Source organism: Martes martes, assembly GCF_963455335.1.
Source record: "Martes martes genome assembly, chromosome: 6".
Classification (NCBI taxonomy): domain Eukaryota; kingdom Metazoa; phylum Chordata; class Mammalia; order Carnivora; family Mustelidae; genus Martes; species Martes martes.
In genome coordinates, this window is record NC_137893.1 from 5,471,172 (window position 1) to 5,493,984 (window position 22,813).

The 22,813-nt window shown below is 38.3% G+C and overlaps 1 protein-coding gene across 1 annotated transcript in view; it reads right to left on the reverse strand.

The window, feature by feature from the left end:
- Positions 1-22,813, reverse strand: part of PACRG (parkin coregulated) — a gene marked incomplete at both ends in the record, with an annotated part of 515,268 nt that overhangs the window by 203,284 nt on the left and 289,171 nt on the right. The window contains one exon of the mRNA XM_080805667.1: positions 13,809-13,980. Coding sequence (XP_080661793.1) covers positions 13,809-13,980 — 172 coding nt within the window. The remainder of the gene's footprint in view (positions 1-13,808; positions 13,981-22,813) is intronic.

Consider the following 22,813-nt stretch of genomic DNA (forward strand, 5'->3'; position numbering starts at 1 on the left):
GGCTGATGACCAAAGCAAGGAGCTGGCCATCCCTGACCTCATTCCCAGAATAAGACCAAATCGCAATCTGCTGTGACAAGCAGGCACTACATCTAAGAATTGCAGTTACATTTCTTCCTCTGGTGGAGGAAAGCTTTCTAAATGCCCCAGCTTTGAGACAGTGGATGTAGTAGACTATAAACAGGGCCACAACGTATACAGGCTTTTCAAAAAACCAGGAAGTTGGGGCACTGAACAGAAGGTTAGTAGGTTAGTAGATTAGTAGATTAGTAGATCCATTTCCAGGAAGGAGCTCCACGTCCACCCCAAAGCAGGAGTTTGAAGAACTGCTCACTACTAGGTTTGGCATCAGTATCTGGTACAATTCTGGAATGGATTATTTAAGCAAGTTATCTGAGAACTCCCAAGAAAATAGCGGTGATTATTACCAGCCAGGGTGAGTTCTCTAGAATGTCGGGCCACACTTACTTCATGGATTCTGATAAGTTGACTCATAAAGGAGATCATAGACAGACTCTATCAGCAAGGCATCTGGCAAGACCTCCCTTGTAGGCAAGGCACAGAAATGGCTGAAGAGTTACCCTTTTTTTCCCCCTGTGTGAACAATTGAATCCAAGAGATATGCCCTGATGATTCGGTCCTTCTACAATACCACTGAGGTCTCTACTTGATCTAGTCAATTTTCCATCTAACATTTGTATTGTAACTGTGATGAGAATTATAGAATCCAAATCTATTAATTTTTCAATGACCCAAAGCTAGGAAGTCTATAGAGATATGACCATGAAGGAACACCAAGAAGGTAAAAATGATAATTTGCTATTATTACCACTTTGACTTGGCACTGTGCTAAACATTCTACTCATGTGGTTGGTTAATCCTTACTTCATCTCTGGGCAAGAGGTTTTATAATCCCCTGGGAGAAATGAAATAATTCACTTGCCAAAACCACACAGCTAGTTAACGGCAGGCTAGGGTCTGGTTTGCATGAGCTCAAGGCCCATGCTTAGGGTGGTTAGACCCTACTTTCCCCCAACGTCTCACCCAATCTTGGTGGAAATGGAGCCAGACTTGGAACACGTTCAGGAGAAATGTTCAGAGCTGCAGAGCAAACACAGACCTTATCGTGGACTCTGGGCAACCAGGCTACACAACTGCTAGGTCCTGAGCTGAAGCAGCTTGCTCTTAAGGAATGAGTCATGGTGATGGAGCTCAGTTTTCTGGCATCTTCTGAGAAAGTAAGCAACACTCTGTAGTAGCACTATTCCCTGACTAGAACTCAGCCCTTGTGGGGAAGGATTAAGATTGCCAGATGAAGTTTTAGCATTGGTGACTAAAAACTGTTGCCCTAATCAAGACAGAGAATGGTGATGATGGTGATGATAACATTTATGACACTTACACTGTGTGCTCTGCTAAGGGCTTGGAATGTATTAGCTCATTTAATCACTGAAATAACCTATAGGTTGGGTGCCATTCTTCTGCTAATTTTATAAACTGAGCCTCAAAGTGGTTCACTTGTCTGAGAGCTGGTAAGTGGTAGAGTTAGGATTTTGACCAAATAGTCTGACTTTAGAGACTCTGCTCTTAACCATCACACTGTACTGGAAAATTGATGACCTTTGCTTATTTGAGAAAGGTAAATGGACAGCCAATACACAGTGAATTTGGTTTGAGAATGTAATTTGCTATTTTTAGGTCTTTACCAGTTTTATTCAACTGTGTTTTTGGCACAGACAGTCATATGTCCCATTCCCATTAGCTCTGGTAGCACTCATCTTCGTTTTGCATCTCTTGGACTCATTTTCCCTGTTTAGAAAGGGCTGGGCCTGATTTCTACCCCACATCCTAGGCCCAGAAGGAATCCTTTTTCTGGTAAGTGACCAGCTAACTATCCAAATATTTCTGGGGCTGGCTGACCCCTGGCTATCATCCTTGCATCTACTTAATACATTATTTCTGGACAGGAATTCTTGTAGAGCAACACTAGTTTCATGGCAGGATTTTTTAAATGGAGAAATAAGGGCAGTAAGGTTAACAGATAGTGTGAGAGAAATGGGTAGAGAGGAAAGAAAGAAGAACAGCAATCATCAGACAGCTGGAATTTGTAACCCCACCTGACTATAACTTCTCATATTCAACACAGCACTCACCAGTTGTTAAGAGCCTGCTTCTCACCTGGCCTGGGCATTTCCACATATGTGATCACATAACGATCACAACTCTCTGAGATATGATTGACTTCATTATTCTGGAGATGCAGACTCATCTCTTGAGCTCAAGGGGTTGGACTATTTGCACAAAGTGGTGGAGTGTACGGTAGAAGCAAAGGCCAGGTCCCTTTCCAGTGGCCCCATTAACCCTCCAAAAGGACAGAGAGAGGTGGTCTTTAGCATCAGCTACTGAAAGATCACAAGATGGAGGGGACGTCCTCATTATATTTTAAGTTATAAGATTCCAGATTTCATTCCTCTTGATTGCTATGGGTTCTCATTTGGGAATCTGGATTGGTCAGTATAGCCTAGGTTTGCTACAATAATAGACTAACCCTAATGTCTCATTGGCTTCACTCAGAAAAGGACCATTTCACATTCATGGTAGACATCCAATTCAGGTTAACACAGGGTGGGGAGAAGAGAGAGTAGGAGGACAGTGCATTGGCTCTGAAAAGCTTAGTTTGGAGGGAACACACACCTCTTCCCATTCACGGCCCTTTGGCAAAGTTAGTCCCATGCTTCCACAGAACTGCATAATAGAAATGCTGGGGAGCTGTTAGATATTTGGTGCTCAGTAAATGTCTCCGACAGAATTCATGTTATTTAGGGAAGCTAACTTCTCCTTTCCCTTAACCTGTACTATGATTGCATGACCTAGGTTAAACTGGCCAGTGTGTTCCATCACCCCGACCACAATTTATTATACCACTGGCATGTGGTATAATAAATTCAGGGACAATGACACTTTTTCCTTCTTACAGGTATGCTTAAATAAGTAAGCAAGCATGTAGTCCGAGTTCAAGACTGGCACGTGGTATGATAAATTCAGGGACAATGACACTTTTTCCTTCTTACAGGTATATGTAAGTAAGTAAGCAAGCATGTAGTCCCTGGACCTACTTGGAACATTCAGAGGCCAAGAAGGGAGCCAGCTTTAAGACATCTTGCATAAAACAAAACAGAGAGTGACAGTGTTGAGCCACCAGATTAAACCATGCTTGAAATGAGACCCATCTCTGGATTGTTCATTTATAGGAATCATCAAGCAAACCTGACTGACAATTTGAATCTTTTTTGTTTGTTTGTTTTTTGTTTTTTGGGTTTTTTTGGATTTAGTAATCAAAATAATCCTAATACATCTCTTTCCCATATTTTCAGAACTAGGTATTTTATTTTTTGTTAAACATCATTACTCTTTTATAGTTATAATTATCACTTTAAAAATAATTTGCCTGGATAATTTCAAGGTATTTAAGTAAAGTTATCAGATCACAAAGAGTAATGCATTTCAGTTGTACCTGCTCCTTTCTAATTAAACAGAATTCTCAGAACAATTTTTTATATTGTGATGTGGATTCTCATGTTTTATCTTTACTTGGTATATTTTTTCCATTGAGTATTCTTTAACAAGAATATCTTGCTTTTTAAAATGTTATTGCTACTTAAATAGTAAGTTCCTTTAATTGTGTCTGCATGTTTATCCTTTATAGCTGGGGTACCTCAACTCATTAGAGCTCTCCTAATGAGGCCACTGTCTTATGTGCTGTCTATTTGTAGATCGGTGGTATTTCTGTAATTCTTTAGCAGCTGGAGTCAACTTGCCTCCTAGTAAACCATCTCACAAATACATGTTTCTGCTTACAAACAGAAAGAATCACATGAGAGAACGTAAGATGAATAAATGAAAAATTACTTTCACCACTCACATAACTTCTCTAGTAAATGGAAAGCATTATGTCATTATTCTCTTTATTTGCTGTTTCATGTCAGGGATTCTTACAAAACAGTTTTTGTATGATATACGTTATAGTGGCAACCCCAAATGGCCACTTTATACTTGATTATGACATCTATATAAATTTTCTTATGGATGGCAGTTATGCATCCAATCAAATTAATTTTTTAAGTATTTTGATGAATTGACGATGTACTAGCAAGTCCATTAGATGATGTTGGGAATATATTACTTACTAACATTATGTTCTAAGTGACACAACAAAGGAAGATATAAAATTCTGTGGGAGAGGAAAAGTGGGGTAGGGAGAGGGCTGGAGTTTAGGGTAAGCAGGGAGAGAAGAAACAGAAGAGGCTTCAAGGAACAATTCCTATTGGAGCTGAGCTTTGAAGGTCCCTTACCACTGAGGCCCTGGGGGATGTGAGAGTGGGCATTCTTAAAAGAAAGCAAAGGTACAGAACCAGAAAAGAAATTTTATAGCACATTTAGTTTGGCTATAGCTAACAGAGCATACAAAGGGAAATACAGTTGACCTTTGAACAACACTAACAGCAAGGGTCCACTTATATGCAGATTTTTTCAATAAATACAATATAGCACTATAAATATATTTTCTTTTCCTTATAATTTTCTTAACATTTTTTCCCTAGCTTACTTTATTAAAAGACTATAGTATATAATCCTTATAGCATAAAGAATACATGGTAATTGAGTGTTTATGCTACTAATAAGTCTTCCAGTCAACAGTAAACTGATGATAGTTAAATTTTAAGGGAGTCAAAGGTATACCCGGATTTTCAACTATGCAGGGGGCTGGTGTCTCTAAACTCTGCATTGTTTAAGGGTCAACTGTAATAAGAGATAAGGTCAAAGACAATCTGCAGCCAGACTGAAAGGATTTCTTGAAAGGAATCCTTGAAGGTCATACCAGAGAATTTAAAATAAGCTGAAAGCAGAGGGGAGTATGTCCTTGAAAGGGAAGTGTATCAGTTAAGATTTGTGAGTTGAAAGCTTTGTGCCCCTAAGAGCTAGGGTGTTTTGCCATGGGCAACAAAATAGTAGCAGGAATACTGGCTTGAGATGTCAAAGATGAGACTTTTGGAATGGCACAGCAAGTAGAAAAGTAGTGGGTGGGGGTTGGGAGGAGTGGTAATCCTGGAAGAAAGAGACCCAAAGAGCAGGTAAACTAAAAAACATGCATGAAAACCCAGTTTTAGATAACCCCTAAGGGTTATACACATGGAAGAGATCTCAGCAGTCCCAGATGATGAGCCAAATCTGGGAGATGGAAGAACTCTGGTTGCTGTCCACCACAGGGAGACAAAGTTTGAAGTTTGTGTTGAACTGTTCAACTGTCAGAATAAATACTCTTCAAAAGAATATAACAGAACCCAGAGACTTTAAAATATCTTATTCATAATGTCCATGGTATGATTGTACTTGCTGGCTTGATGAGGTTAGATGGACCCTGGACTAGATCTGGCCAATGAGTAATGAATAGAAATGAAATATGTTACTTCCAGGATGGAGCACTTCATCCCCAGAAAGAGATCCTTGGGGACTCTTGTTTCTTCTGGTCCTGTCAGCAGTGACATCTGTCAGGCTGGGCCCCTAAGCGACTGCTGTGAACAAGCCCCCCTGCCAACCTGCAATAAGCACTTAGCCCATGGAAGAAGCAGACCTTCATTCTAAGTCACTTATAGTTTTATGTCCTAAGCTTTTGATTTTGGAGACTGGTTGTTATTTCAACATAACCTAGACTGTTCTGATTGATAAAATTCCCTTTATCATATTAAGGAGAATTTTCTTCTATTCTTAGTTTGTTTAAAAGCACATATTGGGGGGGTGGGTAACTCAGTTGGTTAAGTATCTGTGTTCAGCTCAAGTCTTGATCCCAGGGTCCTGGGATTGGGTCCCATGTTGGGCTCCTTGTTTAGCAGGGGAGTCTGCTTCTCCTTTTTACTCTCCACATGGGCTCTCCCTATCTCTCTCTCTCAAATAAATAAAATCTTAAAAAAAAAACACAAATAGGTATTAGATTTTATCAAATGCATTTTGCCATCATTTGAAATGATCATGTAGTTTTTACCCTTTAACATACTAATGTAAATTGCATTAATTGATTTTTCTAATGGTAAGCCACTCTAATGTTCCTGTAATAAAACCAACTTTGCCACGAGATGCTATAATTTTTATATATTGATGGATTTGGTTCTCTAGCAATTTTGTTTAGAAATTTTTCATTGATGTTCCTGGATGGGATTATCCTGGAAGATTCCTTCTTGTAATGTCTTATGATGAACTTATTTCTATCAAGGCTATGCTAGCTTCATAAAATGAGTTGGAATGTCATATAATATTAATAATAATAATATTATCCCCATTTTATAGATCAAGCAACAGTGTCACATGGAGTAAAGCAACTTGCCCTAGGTCCAATGGCTCCTAAATGGTACAGTCAGATTTGAAGCTGGCTGGTCTGATTCCACAGTTTATGCTCTTAGCCAGTTGATCTGTACTGTTGATCTGTATGTAGGATTAAGAGTCTTAATAGCTAGTAAAGAGAAAGTTTATTGTTGCAGAATGAATAAAGAATGTAATAAGGTAAGAAGCAAAAAACCGCTAACCAAATACCAGACCCTGCAAATCTATAATAAACATTTGGAGACAGATAGGAGAATGAACATAATGGATTCATAAAGAGGAGAACAAAACAATATTAAGAAGCAATAATCAGAATAAAAGTAAATTACGGTACCTAACAAAATATTCAATGAAAGTTTTGGAAGATGATGTTAAGGAAATTTCCCAGAAAATAGAACTAAGCAGAATCAGGAAATTGGAGCAAAAAGATAAAGAAATTAGAGAATCAACCCACAAGATAATTTTATATATATAATTTATACATCATATATATTTATATATAATAATTACATATAATTTATATGTATATAAATTATATATGTGTATTTATATGTATATAAATGTGTATGTTATATATGTGTATATATACAAACACATATAAATTATATATATATACACACACACACACTCATATATATATGAGTGTGTGTGTGTATATATATAAAGGAATTACAGAGAAATAAAATAGAGGGAGAACATTATTGCAGGAAGAATACATGCATGGTTTCTGGTATTGAAAGACCTATTTCTCTCAACTGACATTTCCCAGTACAATGAAGGAACACACAGCCACATCAAAGCATATTGACATGAAATTTCACATCACCAGAAATAAGGAGAATATCCAGAAAGCTGTCAGAGATTGGGAGAAACACGCCACAGGCAAATGGCTGAAAACTCCTATAACATCAAGGTGTTTAAAGCAAGGTAAGAACTTGGGAGACAATGGAGACAAGACCTCAAAATTCCAAATGAACATTATTTTCCACATAGTCAAACTAATAATCGAGTGTGATGGAAGGATTCCCAGACAAGCAAGGATTAAAACTAAACTTCTCTTGTACTTACAGGAAACTACTGGAAAATGTGCACTATAAAAATGATAAAGAAAACAAGACAAACAGCTAAGGAAAAAAGATAGTAAATCTGAGAGAGGAATATCAATAGTGTTGGGTCACTGGGGCCACAACGGAGAAAGATGAGAGTGGAAGGACCCAAGTCTCCAGAAAAAGAAAGAAAATTGATGGGTTACCCGATGCTCTGAACATTTGAAAAATAACATTTGTTTGCTAGATCTTAATCTTTTTGAAAAAAAAAAAAAGTAAGCATGCACAAATTAAGCAAACTAAATGAGAGACAATTATCAATACTAAGCAAAACAAGTTGTCTAAGAAAAGAAATGTAATCATAGTAGGTGTGTGACTTGCAGTGAGTAGGACTGATGTGATCACAATAGTTTAACAACAGATTATTAATCTGATCAAAATTGTGATATAACTATTGTAAGGATGGAGGGGGAACGAAGATAAGTTTGTGAAAGAGAGCTAAATTTTTAAAAATTGAGTTGTAAGTGACATACAACATTATATTGGCTTCAGGCATACAATGAAATGATTTGGTGATTAGGATAAATTGTAAAATGATTACTACCATAAGCCTAGTTAACATCTGTCACCACGTATAGTTACAAAAAAATGTTTTTCTTTTGATGAGTGCTTTTAATATCTACTCTCTTAGCAGATTTTAAATATCAACACGGTATTATTAATGATAGTCAATATGATGTACATTACATCCCCATGACTTAATATTTTTATATATTTATATATATATAATTATTATTTTATATGTTTATTTTATAACTGAAGGCGTGTACCTTTTGACCTTCGCCCATTTCTCCCACTCTCAACACCTAACCTCTGGCAACCACCAATCTATTCTCTGTTATCTATGAACTTTTTTGCTTTGTTTTGTTTTAATTTCTTAAGATTCCATATATGAGATTATATGATGTTTGTTTTTCCCTGACTTACTTCCACTTAGCATAAAGCCCTTGAGGTCCATCCATGTTGTCAAAAACGGTAAGATTTCCTCATTTTTCTTGGCGGGGTAATAGGCCATCTGTATGTTTTCTTTGGAAAATATCTATTCAAATCCTCTGTTCATTTTTTAAATTGGATCTGTTTTTTGTTATTGAGTTGTAGGAGTTCTTTATATATTTTGGATATTAACCCCTTATCAGATACATGATTTGCAAATATTTTCTCCCATTCAGTAGGTTACTTTTTCCATTTTGTTTATGGTCTCCTTTGCTGTGCAGAAGCTTTTTAGTTTGATATAGTCCCACTTGTTTATTTTTGCTTTTATTGTGAGAACTAAATTTTGATCATTACTTGGTAACTGGCAGTCTCCAACAAAACCATATGGTTGGGAACAATCAGACAGTAGGAAAAACTTCTCAAAGAAGTTCCCAAACCAAGACTTTTTTCTTGTGATCATTTCTCCCATTTATCTGTAATCATAACAAATTATTTGGGTTTCTTTTTGCCATCTTATTGTTTTTTTAATATATATATTTACATTCTACCTTGGCTTTTTTTTAAGTTATTGCTTTAACTTAATTTTTCATTTTTCTTTCCCTACTACTTCATATGATAACCATCTATTTTAACCAACTAATGGTTACTTTTAAGGCCTAAAAGCTTAACGGTATATTTTTCTAGTTATTCACAGCATGAAAGAAGCAACATCTCTTGATACCTTACCCTAAATGTACGATAGAAGATGATCATTCATCTGTTTCTATCAGCTCATTCCCTACCTTGTTCTCATTCCCAGCATCCTGTGGGAGGATCTGGGGTATCAAGTGTCATCTTGGCCCTGATCAGCTTTGCCTTGACTCTGTAGCAGCAGCAGCAGCAGCAGCATCAATTGGGGGCTTCTTAGAAATCCAGTCCCCAGACCCATCTCACAGCTGCTGTGTGGGACCTGCATTTCACCAGGTGATTCAGACACACTTGCAGTTGATTCATACACACGCAGAAGTTTGGGACATGGTGTGTTAGAGGCAGGGTGTCCACTTGGATTGTTAAACATTGTAGATCTAGGAGCTGAAGGTCAGACAGTGGATAAAGGACCAGCATCAAACAGTCTCAGGGCCAAGAGGGTTACTCTTCTTCCACAGGCAAAAACACCCACTAATTTAAGTAGCTGTTTGTTGTTTTAAACAGGATGCTGTGGTTTTTTCAGGAACCAAGGCTCATATGGTTACATTTTTACCTAGAACATTTTTATCGAGATAAATTGATCCTCTCTACCTGTGAAATTTTTTACATTAAATTCTACCTTTCTACAATTAAAGTAACTATTCCTTCCTTCTTTTTTCTCATTCATCCTAATATATTATTTATTTTTAAACTATTCAAGTACTATTTAGTTTTATATAGAGTTTATATTCAGGTTTTTTTCCACAAACTAAATTGAAAGTTGATTTTCACAACTAATATATTTGATTTCATGTTTTTCACCTTATTTTATGCTTTTGACACTTAGCACCTCCTTACTGTCTGCCCAGTTTTTGTCCTTTTAATATGTAGGCTCTGTTTTAACTACTTTGATCTTTTCCATCATTTAGAAGGCTTATACTCAATTTCCTTGGATTTTTAGACACATTACTCCAAAATAATTACTTGAGACTTCATGCAGTTTTGAAACTCTTTTCCATCAACTCTTTCAACTTAACTCTAGATTTAGTGGCTTTTAATATCAACTGTTTTTCATACTAGGACATCCTTATTTCAGGGTCCTTAACTTGGCTTTCCCTCCTGAGAGTTGGAGCACAGTCTCAGTAACTTCTTGTGTGAGACAGGTGGGCATTTAACTTAGAAGTTCTTTTTTTTTTTTCCAACAAATGTTCATGCAGTTACGTACATCAGGTCTTCTACTCATGTGAATGGAATGAAACGTACCCAAGGTGGTTCTCTTCCAATGCTCACTATTGTCTGGAATTTACTGTTGGTAACATTCTTAACCCCAGTTACTTTATTTCTTTGTGTGTAGCTTTGCCCCCCTCTTGTGGGTTTTGGCCTCTGTCTCCTAGATGCATATCTTCCTGCATCTGGAGGATGTCCAATCAGTTCCTATGGATTTCTTCTGGCTCCTGAACTAAATGTTGTTGAGGTATTCTCTTCCTCTCATTGTCCAAGATACTTCCTTCCTTGTGTGTAGCCTTTTAGGAATGGCCCCATGTGCTGGCGTTCAAGGTAATTGCTCTTGCTGCTGCTGAAGACAGAGATTCCCAAACCCAGTGCCTGGGGCTGCTCTTGGCTTCTCTTTGTCCTCCTGGTCATTACTGGAATCTCTAAGTTTAAAATGCAGAATTTCTAGAGGCTCCTTCCTGGTATTGCTCTGATGGATTCCGATGCGTGTGCGTTTTTGTGACCAGATGGAGTAAATGGAAATCTACATCCCATAGTTCAGCTGGCTGAGACGGTTCATCTCATCCTTGCCCTACAAAGTTCCGCTGTTGCTGTCAGCAATCAGTGCTCCATGGTCAACCCTGACTCCTTTATATCAGTACTTTTTGAAGCTTCTGACCCAGAATAACCCAAGAAGGTAGAAGTCAAAAAGTGGGAGGAAAAGGGAGCAACCGTAACCACCACAGAGTGGCAGAAACAGAATGAGGTATTAGATGCACACTCCTCTGGTCATCACTGAATGACCTCACTTGGGGTCTTGAACAAAAGACAGGAGAAAGAAAGTGCCTTCTAACCTGTTTTCATTTGAGAAAGCCTAGAGACACTGAATGTGTCCATTCTTCCTATCAGAACGATCAGCCTTATAATTAGCTGATGTCAACCCCAGACTCTAGAATTAGAGAGGCACCTCAGTCCCATTCTTATCCTTGTGGGGAGTGCACGTATTTTGCTTTACTGGTACAGATATTAGTTAGAATTTGAGGAAAACTATTTAAAAACTGCTGGCTGGTGATGGTAAGGTTAATTTTTGCCCTTGGAGATACTCAAAATTATACTAATAGTACAGCTTGCAAAATCAGCTACACATGCTGTGTTATGCCAATTATGCACATCAGCCTGCTTCCAGATCAATTAGCCTCAATCCAGAATTCACCTGAAAGATTGACGGGATGCACGTAATGTTTTTCACCCTGTGCTGGGACTGTGCATGATCTTGCATAATCAGTATTTCTTCCTGAGAAAAATTTGGCTTTTAGTGATGTAAGTAGATTGAGAAGCAAACCAAGTTAGATTCAGGATCAGTATGTAACAGCAGAAGCCCAGGAAGGAAAGCAATGATATCTACCAAAATAAACTCTCATTGCCTTTGGAAGCTTAAATTATCAAATTCGTAGTTAATTTTACCTGACAAAACATGTTTACGGAGTTCTTAATAATGTTTTCACTTGTGAGCAAATTACCTCTAGTATGTGTGTACTGTAAATTTTGTCCTTAGAACACATCACTTCTCTTAACTCATTTAAATATCTTTGAAATACAGATCAAAGTTGAAAATCAATTCACCTGGGTCTGCAATGCTCTACTTTGGTACGTATTAACTGTAAACAGTATAATCAAAATATTACTTAGAAACTCTCTTTCTGCCCTTCGGTGTTTTCAATGGAGATACAAGTGAAAAAGTCCCGAGAAGACACTGAGCCTAACAACAACAGGTTTTTTTCAAGAACAGACTTCTGGATGTTGTTGCTATTCTGCTGGGCGCAGGAGAAAAAGGATCGTGTCCTCTAAAGATGGTTCCTGGGGAGAATGTTCTGGGCCTTTTTATTTGTCAATAAAACTTGTACATCATTCTTTAGAAAATGTAGCATTTCTGCTAGAATTTAACATATTCAAAAATCGTGAGCTGTTAGAATAAATCACATTCGGAAAGGACATTCCTGCCACTCAGCATTATATGTCCTTCCTGAAGCACTTCAAAGATCATCATTCAGCTGATGCATGAGGGGCGAGGAAGCCACTCTAAGGTGTCATTTCTCTTCCCGTGTGACTTTGCACAGAAGGGAGCCTGTCTTTTTATCGGTTTTACTTCTATGTCTTGGTGGAAATCTGGAGCGGTCAGTTACAGATCTCTTACCAAAAAAAAAATCTCAAAAAGATGAGAGCAAGTTTCAGAGTTGATTCAGTATAAACAGTGACAGCAGAAAGGCCAAAAATCTAGAATTCTAATAATCATTCATTCATTTCAATAAAAAGGTCACCACAGATAAGATGAAATAATCCAGGCAGTGGGAAAGGACCCAATGTTAAACTGTTTTGTTCTTGTTTTGGTCAAAGCACATGGCAAGGGTAGTTCCCAGACAGTGAGAGTGAGGTTCCCCCACATCCCAGGAGACTGAGCAGGTGTCCAGTCAATCATCACAGGAAGGGGTTCACCCTGGATGAGGGAGTGAGGCAGAGCCTGCGGTGGGGGAAGAAGACCCAAGGCCTAGGGCAGCTGGGAAAGGATGGGATGTCCCTGCCCAGGAGGTGCTCAGTGCCACCCCTCTGCTTTCCAGCAGCACAGCGTCGATGGGCAACTCTGGCATGGACAGAGCCTGGGGTGTGATGGTGGGTGGCGAGGGCCTAGGCCTGGCCATTCCCAACTTGAGGGAGGCTGCCATCCCCTCCTAGAGCCTTGTCCCCAAAAGGTGGCCCTGTTATGAGGGTCAGCAGCAGCTGTGGACTGAAAGGAGGAGGCTGCACCCAGATGACTGGACCCAATGACTCCCTAAACGCTTCTTGGGGCGTCATTGTAGACCGTCTCACTGGCAAATGAAAATCCCAGAAACGCTTTGGAAGGGGTTGCTTTCAGACTAGTCCAAAGAGATTCATGCCTGAAGAAAGATTCATGCCATAGGAAGAAAGCATTTCATTTTATTAACAAAAGAAACAAAAGTCAATGACATGGTTATTCTAGAGTTTCCTCAGGTAACCTAAGACAGACCAAAAAAAAAAAAAAAAAATCAAGCATTTGGCAACATTATTTTTCCCCATTTCAGACCTTTTTCTTTAAATTATGAATCCTACTACCTGAAAGATCCTAAAGATAATTGGGTTTACACTGTAATTTAGGAATTAGGGATGTCATCTGAAAAGAACTTATAAGTTAGTGATGGTGTGGAATACACACACACTTGTGCATGTATAAATTAACGTTAATGCTCGCACCATTACTGGGAAGCATTTTAAATTACTATAAACCCCATGCAATTTAGTTTATTTATATGGTGAAACTTCAGTGTGGTATCAGTAACGGGATAGACTAGATTTGGGATGTCTGGCCCAGTATGTCATCCTATAAAATTCCCACAAAACCTGGGGATAGCCTCAGTCTGTTGTGTTTTATTGCTTAATTAGCGAGTTGTCAAAAAGCAGCACCTTCTAAACTGAATGATGCTTTTTCACCTGTTCACTTACTTTTTATCGGGATAATGAGCTGTGGAATGACAGGAAGAATCTTGTTCCCCCCGTGTTCCAGCATGTCGTGGATTCCTTGCCGAGCAAAAAACTCATAGGGAAATGTCATTTCACAGAGCCCATCAAAAAACAGAGGCAGATAATGATGGTAATCCAGCTTCTCAATTTCTACCTGAAAGGAGAGAGAAGAAATGCCATGTGAAGACAACAATGGGGTGAAGCATGGCCAGACCACCATGAGGCTGTCACCGACTTAGGAGGAAGACGTTCTTCAGGACTTTGGGAAGATTTTTCATTAAGCAACTCATCTAACAACCTGAAGTACATCATCATGTCTTAATTCCATTAGCAATGGGGTTACAATCATTGACCTTTACATTTTAACAGATTGGAATAATAAATAATCAATAATCAACATTGGTATTGGTTTTGGGGTTCTTTGGTTAATATTTTAACATTTGGCACAAATGCAATACGAAAAAGGATTCAAGAAGTCCACTGTATGTATGTCGAAAAGATATATGCAAGAATAGAATAAAAAAGAAGAAAAAGTTGAAAAGAGATCAGCATCTGAATTTCTAACAAGGATCTAATAGGAATGGCACACAGTATATTCTTGTGAAATGTGTCTTTTCAGGACCTGGCAAGTATGAGAGTGAGGGATAAAATACGGTTCTGTGAATGTTCCCTGGATCCTGCATGACAAGGAGAATGTTGGTGCTCTCAAGTCACCTCAAAATCAAAATATCCCAATCTCTCTCAGCTGCTTCGTTTGGGAACAGAGATATGTCACTTTTCCATTGTTATACCCTTCACCCTCAATAACACCTCCACAACTTCTTGTCCTGATCTTTGGAAAACCACCCAGCATCAACAGTGAATGGAAAAGAAACCTCTGAGGTTGAGAAAAGACATGATGTGTTGCGAGCTGCAGGAGATCTGTTCTAGCCCAGGTCCTTCACTGTCTAGAGTATCTATGACCTGACTTGCCACCCGCAAGGTGACAGAAGTGATGGTGAGATCATGAGTGGAAAGAAGCTAACAGACTCAGATGAGGGCACAATCCATTTACAGAGCAAAGGATGCAGCGTTTCCAGTGAGAGGTGCAAATTCCCCAGGTCTTCAGTCTTTATGAATGCACCCAACTTTCAATTACCACCTTATAATTAAGTGAGGAGCCCTCAAGACCTTAGAGAAACTGCCTTTTACATTAGGAGGTTTTTATACCTTCTAGCTCTCCCTCAGCTTTTTGGAGTCTCTCGCCACAGGCCTGCCTCCCCCTGGGTGTGAGAAACTGTTAACACACCCACCACATTTCCGAATGTCTACTGTAGGGGGAGTCAAATGTCCTGCATCGGCCAAGCAGAAGGTCTGTCTCTAGTCTGCTCCTGGACTGCCCAGCCAATCGGGGCCATGAAGAGTCAAGAGCTGAATGTTTGGACGTCCTCTTGGAATTGGAGTTTGGCAAATGAGTCCCAGAGGGAGATATATATGGACAATTTTATATTCCTTGTATATTTATAAAATTTACTTTGTTCATAGTAAAATTTTATGCAATATATATCCAGTGCCAGCCTTCTCAAGGATTTTTGTGTATCTGAAGACATTTTAGAACACTATTTTGTACAACTAACAAAGATTGCTACATCATTCAGCTCTGAAAGGTACAGTGTTGCTATCACTAATTTTACCTTATAGCCTAATTTAATAATATAAATGCCACCTGTATTATATTTGTCTATACTATTGAAGTTTTTCTAATTCTCTTTCTTTTAGCCCACCATCACACTTGTACATTTGTGTCCTATAATGAGCAAGTTATTAAATTTTGTACTTTAATGTGATCTAGGACTTCTTATTTTAATACATTAAGTCATTCACATTTATCACTATGTCTACTTTAACTTCTGTCATCTTATTTTTTGGCCCTTGGTTGTTGTTTTCCATTTACTTTTTCCTTTCTGTTTTGCAGGTTTTTTTTTTAATGTAGGTCACTTTTTTTGAGGGAGAGGGCAGTGATTTGAAAGATAAGATAGCGTGTTTAAATATTTTATTACTGCTATCTCATGTCTTTGTCAAATATTTAAAAATAAATTTAGACCACTTGGAGAAGCAAATTAAAAATCTACCAAGACTGCTGACGTGCCATTTTTTCCCTTGGAATTCTATTGATTTATTTCTTTGTGTGGTTTGGGGCAACGATACTAAGATACTAAGATCATCCACAATAGCAACAGGAAAAACATGCCTTGTTTATGATACCAGACACTATTATAAATACTTATGTGTATTAGTTCATTTCATCCTTTTTTTTGTAACTTTATTTTTTTTCAGTGTTCCAAGATTCATTGTTTATGCACAGCCAGTGCTCCGTGCATTATGTGCCCTCCTTAATACCCACCACCAGGCTCACCCAACCCCCCCAACCCCTCCCCTCCAAAACCCTCAGTTTGTTTCTCAGAGTCCACAGGCTCTCATGGTTCATCTCCCCCTCCGGTTTCCCCCACATCCTCATGACAACTCTAAAAGGTGGGTGTTATGCGTATCTCCGTTATCAATATGGAGGCACTGAGAGGTTCAATAACTTGCCTAAGTTCTCAGCTAGAGAGAAGTGTTGCTGGGATCTGAACCCAAGCTCTCTGGCTGCAGGATGTGATACTGCCTCTCAAGCTATATTGTTAGGCACGTAGGGGTTCAGCATTGTTATGCTCTCCTGGTGACTATTCCACTTATCCTCACATCTCCATCCCCTTTACCATGACTAATGCAGGGTGTCCTAGTCTATTCAAATACCAACACCGCCATAACCAGCTTGTCTGTTGTGTCTTCTGTGCTTTTACTTTCTTCCTCCCTCTGGCATTATGTTTTAATAGTATCTTTCTTTTAAGATTTATTTGTTTGAGAGAAAGAGAGCACAAACAGGCCAAGGAGCAGAGGGAGAGGGAGAAGCAGATGCCCCACTGAGCAGGGAGCCTGACATGGGTTTCAATCCAAGGACCCTGGGATCATGACCTGAGCCAAAGGCAGAGGCTTAACCCACTGAACCAGGTGCCCCAACAGTATCTTTTCTAAGTAGCTGAAACCTGCATTTGTTTTTTTTGCCCCTCCCATTCCACAATGTGTCTTAAAACAACAAATATAGAGTACACGTAATTCTTATTCTCTGAAGTTTTGAAAAGAAAGAAAGAAAAGCAATGGAAGAAAGAATAAAGGAAGAGAGAAAAAAAGGAGGAGCAACTGAGAGGCAGAGAAACGGAATGAAAGACCCAGGGAGAGAAACTGAGAAAAGGTCATCTCTAGGTCTCTAACTCTGAGCTCATGGACCACAGCAGCTCCTTTCTACTGGCAATTCTTGCCCTGTAAATTCTTCCTCTGACCCATTTGTTCTTTGGCATATCTGCTGCCACTGTAGATCTGTTGCCTTAAACAAGGGAATAATGACTTGCCCCTATATTTTGAGGTAAGAAACTCCTCAAAACAGTACAGATATTTCTCTACTTACTATAGGACAAAATTTTTTTTGTACATAACTTTATTTGCTGCTTGTATATCTTCTTGGGTTCCTCTTGCTATTGTGATGTTGTTTCAGATGACAAATGTGGTCTAGGACTTGGGAAACCTTCTTACATTCCTTTAAAATCCAGAGCTTTCACATGTGTTTTGTTTAATAATATGTCTGAGTTCTCTTTGACATACTTTTCTTTGTTTCTGATAAGCTCCTGACAGCTACTGCCCAATTTCACGTGTCCACAGTTAAGTTGTCTATGTGTCCTCACTCCCGTTCCCTCTTCAGCCCACTTTGCTACCATGCCACTGCAGGTGATGCTTCCCAGGTCACCAGTGACCTTCACTTTGTCCGACTCTCCTGTCCCTTTTCTGTTCTCATTACACAACACACTTGACTCTGGCCTCCTGACACCATACCTCCAGCACTGGGGGTCATCCTTGATTTCCTCCCTTCAAATCCTATGTTCAACCCATCAGTAATCCAACTGATTCTACCTCCAAGCAAATCCTGATCTCACTTCCTTTCCTGTCGTTTTGCAGATTGCCAGCTTAGTCTAAGCCTTACCTTGCCTTTCTTTGATTACTGCAACAGCCTCCCAACTCATTTCCTTGTTTACATTTTTGCCTTCCTATTTCCATTCTCCACATGGGTCCTGACCTGTGGTTGCTCCTGACTCAGGTCTCAACAGGGACTCCCGAATCTGTCCCCAGGTCCCGTTGCTTCACACCATCCTTCCACAGCACTGCTCTCTGGAGACACTGAAAGACGCTTTTGTCCCCTGACCAGCCTAGCCTCACCCAATGCTCCTTAGAGAGTATCTTTGAAAGAACTGGTCCCCTTCTCTCCAGAACTCTCCATTGCTGGTAACTCCTTTCATCTTGAGTTCAGCTCAGTGAGGCCCTCTTACCATGGTCTACCACCGTTTGATTTGCTACGTGGCCTTTATCATTTATTCATTGCTGTTTCTTAAGTTCTGTTGTTCAGGGAGTTGTCATTGCCTGTGAGGGTAGGGCCAGATAACAGGTGAATACTCAGTAAGCATGTGTTGAATTTCAATTCTGACCTTTTGGATCTTTCGTCTATGCTAACTCTTTGAGAGGCAGACTCAGCAAAGGGCACAATGGCCAGATAACAAATGAGCATCTCTGAAGGTGAGATCAGGGACCATGGCAGAGTGCACAGAGAGCCTGGTGGTGAACACTGGCCCTGTAGCATGATGGGGCATATAGGTTTCCATAGATTTATGTTTTCTACAACTTTGTGTACTCTACAAATAAAATGCTATGTCTTCCCCATTAAGACTACAGTGATTATTTACATTTCATGAGTTTTATGAGTATTTTTTTTCAAGATTTTATTTATTTATCTGACAGAGATCACGAGTAGGCAGAGAGGCAGGCACAAAGAGAGGGGGAAGTAGGCTCCCTGCTGAGCAGAGAGCCTGATGCGGGCTTGATCCCAGGACCCTGAGATCATGACCTGAGCTGAAGGCAGAGGCTTAACCCACTGAGCCACCCAGGTGCCCTTTATGAGTATTTTCATAGACAATCAGAATGGCTTGCTTCTTAGTGCTTCTATTTACCCTCATTTGACTACAAATCATTCAGGGATTAATTTGCTATTCTGTTTACTTTTTAAAACTTTAGAAGGAAAAGTTTCTGGTTTCATAGTATCATCAGAAATAAACATACTAATGTGTACCCATAATAATATATTGGTAATAATACAAGGACTTCTTTTTTCAAAACTCTAGATGTTGAAAATAGTTCAAGATGAAAAAACAAAACTTAAAGGTAAGTGAGGAGATCCCTTATTTGTCTTTGTGTGTGTATTTGTCATGTGACTTCTTTAGAGTTTTTCTAAATCAATGTGTTTTTTTGTTCATTTAGATTTACAAAAGGTAATTTTTACTGCTTATTCAGCAATAAACCTTTTTTTTTTTTTAGTTATATTAATCATTTTGCTCTTAGGATAACTTGTTTTAATGACATACTACACTTTATAATTCTTTAGTGTTACTATAAAAATAGTGGTTTTAAAACTTTTATGAAATTTGGGAATCATTCTTCAATATTTATGTAAGAAATCCAGAATTAAAAGAAAGCTCTTTGAAGTAGAACACAGAACAAAGGCCATTTTGATACATCAGGTAAAATTACACAGTAATATATTGATTGATGACCATTTGGATGTTAACTCCAGAAGCACCAAGTAGTTTCACTCACAGAAACTCTCTCTCTTTTTAAAATTTATGTTTTATAACTTTTTAAAGATCACACAGTACTCACAAATTATCTCTAAATCTTACAATGACCTTTGGTCAAAAGCAATAAAATTCTAACTTTACCGGCCTATCATATATAACTTTTTATCCCCATAACAAATGTGTAAGGTAGTAATGCTATACTGAAAAGTCAGAAACACAATGAGGCTAATGATTTTCATTGAAAATTCAGATTAGAAACTTACTCTTACAATTTCCATATCCTTGCTTCAATTAGCAAATGAAATATAATGGGAGTATCTGTTATTACAGCTCCTAGCATAGGAACCGAAGACCTTGCTTAGAATCATAAGCTAATCTGAAAAAGTATAATTATCTATTAATATATTATGTCTTTATTTGGATTTATGCCATTTTCTAAAATAAAGCTTCAAGTCCACTCTTCTTCCTTGAGGAAGTGGGTGAGTTCCTGCAAGAGGCCTTACAAATTACATAGGTATTAAGCACTGTCTGTGGATAGTGTATGTAACATATTTCAAACACAGATGTACTTTTATTTTTCAAGTGCATGTAGATGTTATATATGAAAAACACATAACAGTATGATAAATAACTTTAAAATGTCATTTTAAGCTTTCTCAATGATAGTAGTTAAAATTACACACTAATGCATGAAGTCTTTGACTCAAAAAGACTTCTGAGCATGAAAAATGCTCTTTAATTTCAAAAAGGAGACCTCACACAGGATGGCAGACAAGACTCATGTGATCCTTAGGCTCTACAAAGCCTAAAAAATACCAAAATGTGTTCAATGCAAAGTCAATGTCAGGAAATCCTCAGATGCTAGAGATACAGACAAATTCAGAGTCACAGAGGTGGTGCCATGTGACTTAAGAGAGTATCAGATACAGACCACATCTCAAGACTGGGACTGAGGTTTTAATGTCTCCAGAGTCCAGGAAAACAGGGCATTTAGCAAGAGAAGGGGGGTAAGCTGGGACTCTTGCATTGGACTGAGGCCTACAGGGGCTGCCCCACCTTGGGAAGGGAACCAGAAAGTCTCTCCTTGAGTTTGTGGAGACAAAAAGAAAACTTGTGGAAAGAGAAAGAGAGCTTGATGTGTGACAAAGCTCTTGATGGGAAAGATCTCCTCTGAGAAACAGACCCAAATGGAAATCTAAAGTAAAAACAAAAAAAAAGTATACATATATATATACTGTATATATACTATATACATATACATATATATAGATATATATTTCTCAGACAGCGGAAAGGAAACTTCTGGGACCCAGACGAAGCAAATGGAAAAGAGTTAATACTCCCGTGAGCTAGGTGCATGGGGCTGTCACAGAAAATGCAACAACAGCTACAACTTTCCACCGTCATGGTGATAGAGTCATCATAAGAAGACTAAATAGACCAGTGATCATGGGAATGAGCTCTGAAACTAGCACCTAGAACTTACAGATTAAAACTTGAAAAGAATTTTTTAAAGTGGGGGAGCCTGAGTGGCTCAGTCAGTTAAGCATCTGTCTTCAGCTTGGGTTATGATCCCAAGGTCCCGGGATCGAGCCCCGCATCGGGCTCCCTGCTCAGCCAGGAGTCTGCTTCTCCCTCTCTCTCTGCCCCTCTCTGCCTGCATGTGTTCTCTCTGCGTCTCTCAAATAAATAAATAAAATCTTTTAAAAAAATAATTTTTAAAAGTGCTTAAAACATAGAATATTTCATTTTTAGAAAAGAACTAAATAAAGTTTCCAAAGAATATAGAGCATCATTAACCTCAGAATGCAGTTGTTGGAAACAGATTGACCACAGTTGAAAAGAGGAGGGATCTGGGTCACAGAAGCTGGAAAGCCAGCGCAGCACAGGGAAGCCCCCACCTGATTTGCTTCCACTCCCATGCGACCCCTGGGAGTTCCAGATAGACAAGGAAAGGAGGTATTTTGAGAAATCGAGACTGGGCATCTTTCATAATTGAAGAAAGATGTGAATCTTCAGACTAAAAATGCAAATCTGGCCATTTTTCAGAAAAACTATAAAACTCCAAAGTCAAGGAAAATATTTAAAAGCAGCTAGAAATAAAAGACAGGTAACATGTAAAGGATCAAAATTAGGCTGGAAATTATACTTCTCATTAACAAAATAGAGGCCACACAAGATGGTAAAAACCCCTAGACATGCTAAAGGAACAATAATTATTAATCTTCAGTACCATACTCAGCTAAACTGACATGCAAGATAAAGACAAACTAAATGTATTTGACCAATGGAGCTTTTTTTCTGTTTGTTTTAAACCCAGACATCATCTTCCTCACTGAAGGATAAAATGTACTATACATGCTGAACATGGGACAAAGAAAGGAGATGCAAAAGATAACATTTGAGGATGATTTCGCTATCTACATGGAATACCCAGAGAATCTACAAACGTAATTAGTAAGAGCTCAGAAAAATTGCTGCATAACAAATGGAGAAGTCCAAAGAAGCATTAACTATAACAATTTTTTTAAAAATCCATTATGGTGAGGTTACAAAGCGAAGTTGCAATATGAGAGAGGGAAAGTGCAGACAATGACAGGAAGGTGATCCGAGTCAAAGTAAGGTCCTTGCATTGATGGGGATAAAGATAAGGTTGTTGGTTAACTTCAAAATTAATTAAGCATATTATAATGCAAAGATACCACCCATCAAAAGAACAGAAATAGAATTAACTTCCAAGAGAACACAATGTAATAGAAGGAATCGACCCAACAGAAGCCTGGTCAAACATCTCACTTGGATGTTTGGAAAACAGAAAAACACATGAGAGAAGAGACAATATGTAGGATGAACCCAAGTATAAAAGTAATCATCCTAAGTATAAATAGATTAAATTAGATTATTCTCTTAAGAAATTGTTGAAAAAGAAAAAATATACTTCAGTTATAAATTTGTTTGTAAGAATCACATTCAAAATATAATGGCAGAGAAAAGTGAAAAATAAAGGTATGGTTAAAAAAGAAAAAGAATAAATACAATACAGGATAAATTCCTAGAATAGAAATTGCTTTCCAGAGGATGTATATATATAGTATATGTATACATTTTTTTATACATACCCTCTGTGTATTTTGACAGAAATTGCCAACTGGTGATTCATGGGGTGGTATTAAATTAACTCTTCATCAACAATAAATGACAGTAGCTGTTTTCCATTTTCATTCAAAGAAAACGTTATCACAGTTTATTTTTTACAATATTATAGGTAAATATTATTTTGGTGTTGTTTTA